The sequence below is a fragment of the Tupaia chinensis genome, unplaced genomic scaffold, assembly GCF_000334495.1.
Source record: "Tupaia chinensis unplaced genomic scaffold, TupChi_1.0 Scaffold000115_1, whole genome shotgun sequence".
In the NCBI taxonomy this organism is placed as follows: Eukaryota; Metazoa; Chordata; class Mammalia; order Scandentia; family Tupaiidae; genus Tupaia; species Tupaia belangeri.
Window position 1 is genome coordinate 840,913 of NW_006159579.1, and position 3,757 is coordinate 844,669.

The 3,757-nt window shown below is 52.4% G+C and overlaps 1 protein-coding gene and 1 pseudogene across 5 annotated transcripts in view; one reads left to right on the forward strand and one right to left on the reverse strand.

Annotated features, from left to right (window-relative positions):
- The window catches only part of CBFA2T2 (CBFA2/RUNX1 partner transcriptional co-repressor 2), an 84,450-nt gene extending 80,699 nt beyond the window's left edge, over positions 1-3,751 (forward strand). For all 5 annotated transcript variants that reach the window (XM_006144010.1, XM_014586117.2, XM_006144011.3 and 2 more), the window contains one exon: positions 3,220-3,751. In XM_006144010.1, coding sequence (XP_006144072.1) covers positions 3,220-3,519 — 300 coding nt within the window. In that variant the 3' untranslated portion in view covers positions 3,520-3,751. The remainder of the gene's footprint in view (positions 1-3,219) is intronic.
- Positions 20-3,201, reverse strand: LOC102482594 (mitochondrial import inner membrane translocase subunit TIM14 pseudogene; annotated as a pseudogene).
- Positions 3,752-3,757: the final 6 nt, after the last annotated feature.

Here is a 3,757-nt window from a genome sequence, read left to right on the forward strand (position 1 = left end):
TCATATACATAAACTAATATGAACTTAAAATCATACATTTAATTCATTTCTTTGCTTGACCTTCTAGTAAATCTTTAGCTTCGTTGATTTTGGCTGCTATATAAGGAGATCCTCCTTTGTCTGGATGATTTAAAAGCATAATTTATTGATGAGCGTCTCTTATTTTTCCTTTATTAGCAGTAGGGCTTACACCTAATATTAATGCTGCTTCCCATTTTGTCATTTTGGGTTCAAATCCACCTCTATAATATCCACCACTGAAGGCAGATTTTGGTAGACTTCAAAAAACTTGTTTACTTGAGGTTCCATATACTTCATGGCTTGCAAAACATAACGACCTGCAAATCCAGCAGCAGCAATGGTCAGTCCAGCTGCTACCACTGTACTGGCCGTGAGGCGGTGTTAGGTAACCTCGAATGCCACGTCCGTAACTACCTCGTCACCACCTTACGGGTGTTCAGGGAAGAGTGAGGCCTTCGAGCCCAATCTGTGGACGTGGCTCGGGCTGCAGTGCCCCGCGGGAAGACTGGAGCTCGGGCCGCTGCGAGGACCCCAGTCTCATTGGGGGTTGTGACACGGAGGGCCGCCTCAGGGCCACTTGGAGGCCAGAAGCCGAAGTTGAGGCTGGGGCTGGAGGGGACCCAGGACACCGGAACGCCGAACTCACCATTGCTCCAGCTCGGCTTCCCTGCTTCCACCACGAGCGCAGTTCATCCCAGCCCAGAGGCCACAGCCACCAACTCACGCCTTTTTACCGGAAAGCAATGCAACACAGCCTCCACCCCGAAGCCCCAACCCCGAGCCCAGGAGCTCTACCTGTAATTCTTTTTTTAAAAAAAGAAAGAAAAGAAAGTAGATCGTGGTTGTGGAAGTGCATTTAAACTGGCTTGCATTGTGCAGGTGGAAAGTATTTGTTATGTTGAGGTTGTGTAAGCCGTAGTGGCTCCTGCTCACTCGGAACAGCCACTTCCTTTGAAGCCAGTACCCCTATAATGCCTGGGGGTGGAAGAAAGAAGCACCTTTCCCTTATCTCCACCACAGCCTGGATTTCCTGGCAAACACAAATGCTCACCAATTGATGATATAATGGGGTCATTTCTGTTCGGGCCAGATTTTCAATAAGCTCTGGGGTGAGTCCCAGGGACTTCGCCCGACCCCATGTAGTTCTGATACAGGGGGGGCCCAGGCCTTACTTGGAGTAAAATACTGGCATAAAGTGATGCCCCTGCTTGACCAGAGAAATTTGACAACCATGTTTCTGACTCACTGGCCAATAATATTTTCCCATTAACTACAGGGGACTGTTTGGCCAAGTGTGTTGCTCCGGCTTTGAGGAATGCTGACTTGAAAAGTGACTACAACAATAAAGTTTTTGTCCTACATTTTGGCAAAATACCCTCATACTTGTGAGTGAGAGGAAAAGAGAAAGAGAACATAAAACTGTCCTTTTCTCCACTGGCCGCTCCGACACTCACCACATGGTTCTTGTGTTTCCATGATCCTGCCTCTGTGGGAGACTGTTTATTTTCTTTTATTGTATGTCATAAATCATGAAATAAGCTATTTGAAAGCGAATGGCCGCCAGGATAAGAGTTGTAGTTTAGTCCCCTGCGCCAGGGCTGCAGTATCCCTGCAGGCTTTGACAGGGGGAGTAGAGGCCCTCGTTCACCCTGTCTTGGGTTGGCACAGCAGTGCCTTGTTCAAAGTCCTCCCATCAGACTGGAATACCGTTTGCTTGAGACTCTGACTGTAACCTCAGAATGACTTCTGTTACCTGTTTTGGCCCTCTGGTATTGGCAGGGGCTGGCAATTCCTAGAGTGTATTTCCTGAGAAGCCTATTGAATTATCAGGGCATGGTGGTGGTTTCTTACACTCTTTGAGCGTGAACTTGTGTATTGAGCCAGTCTCGGCTACAGACTTTACAGAGCTACATGCTCGCTCTACGACCTGAATGCTTGCATGCCTGCATGCCTGCTGGTCCTTTGTTACTCGCCTGCGGGCTGGTCTACACCCTTGCCAGCACCTTTGGTGTCATCGTCTACACAGGAACAAGCGTCCTGACTTCAGTAGGGTTGTACCTTTCTTCCCTGGTGGGCCATAGCCTGGTCATTGGCTTGTGCATAGAGCCTCTGTGGGAGAAGACCAGGTGGCAGCAGGCTGGCTGCTAATGTCCTTGCCGGTAGTTTCCCTGGCCAGTGCCAGAGGCTGTTTGTTCTCTTACCAGCAGGTCCTAGAGCCCTCAGGTGCAGGATACTCTTGTGTTGCTACAGGGGCCCTCACAGAGCCTAGGGGAGGAAAGTGCCAAGGGACAGGTGCTAGGGGCTGCATCCTCTATGGTGCCACCCCTCCTCCCTGGCCCACAGGGCAGTTGTGAGGTAGTCTGTCTGTGACTGTCTACCGCTTCTTCCATGGCTGCCGCTGTCAGCAAACCTCCCTTGACCACAGAATTAGTTCCTACTTAGCCTGGTTTCTGCTAAGGCCCAGCTGTAGTACCTGGTCCTCCCAAGGAAAGCTCCAGACGGACTCAGAAAACTTACTGATTCCCTAAGACCTAGCCTTCCAGGACCCTGCACTCTGAGTGGCCAAGAGAACAGGCCCATATTCCCATGACCCGAGCCCGTCCATGATGAGAGATACACAGTGACAGGACAGGCACAGGAGATGGGAGGGTAGTACAGCTTCCTCCATCCTTGCTCTCCCACCCTGCTTCCCTACCCCACGACAGGTCTGAAACGTTCAGGTATGGCCTGTACTCCTTCCAGTGTCTTTGTAGAAAGATCAGCTGTTGTCAGTGAAAACAGTGAAGATTGTTCTCCCTTGGAAGAATGGAGAAAAAACGCATGTGGCTGTGTGGTCTAAGGACAGGCAGCCATGGTGGGGGGCCCTAGGCCAGACTTCGTTTGATCTCTGAGCATTAAAATACTAGTCAGACACAAGAGTCCATGCCTTGGGCAGATGGCATGCCCTTGCCCTGTGTAGTAGATAAGCCTTTTGCACCTGTACCCCTCATCACACTGTCCTGTCATCCTGTGGGTGGGTGGTTTACCTGTTCGACTGAAGGAAAGTCAGAAGGGGGCAGGGTGTTTCCCACTGTTAAACAGGGAGCAGGAGAAGTGGGGCCCATCCCTCGGTAGGTGTACCCCGAGAGCTAACGCTCCACCATACAGGTGACACATGACCCGCCTACACACCCACTAACCCCTGGCTTTGTCTTGCAGAACTGCTGGAACTGTGGCCGCAAAGCCAGTGAGACGTGCAGCGGCTGCAACATCGCACGGTACTGCGGCTCCTTCTGCCAGCACAAGGACTGGGAGAGGCACCACCGGCTCTGCGGGCAGAACCTGCATGGCCAGAGTCCACACGGCCAGAGCCGGCCACTGCTTCCTGGAGGGAGGGGCGCTTCCGCCAGGTCTGCCGATTGCAGCGTGCCCAGCCCTGCCCTGGACAAGACCTCAGCAACCACCTCGCGTTCCTCCACACCTGCCTCCGTGACAGCCATCGACAGCAACGGACTCTGAGCCCCTGCCTCCACTTACCCTGATGACCACTCAGCATGACGCATGCTTACCCCGGCAGTCAGCGGTGGAACCAGCACACGTTGCCAGTGGGTCATCAGCAAGAAGTGAAGTGAGGCAGGACGAGTCAGCCTGAGAACTGGTGTGCAGGCCACTCTGCACACTTGCCGTCTGCCGCGGGGATCCGGCGTGATGTTCTCTGCACAGGCGTTAGCCTCAGCTGCCTCCACAGCTTTCCTGG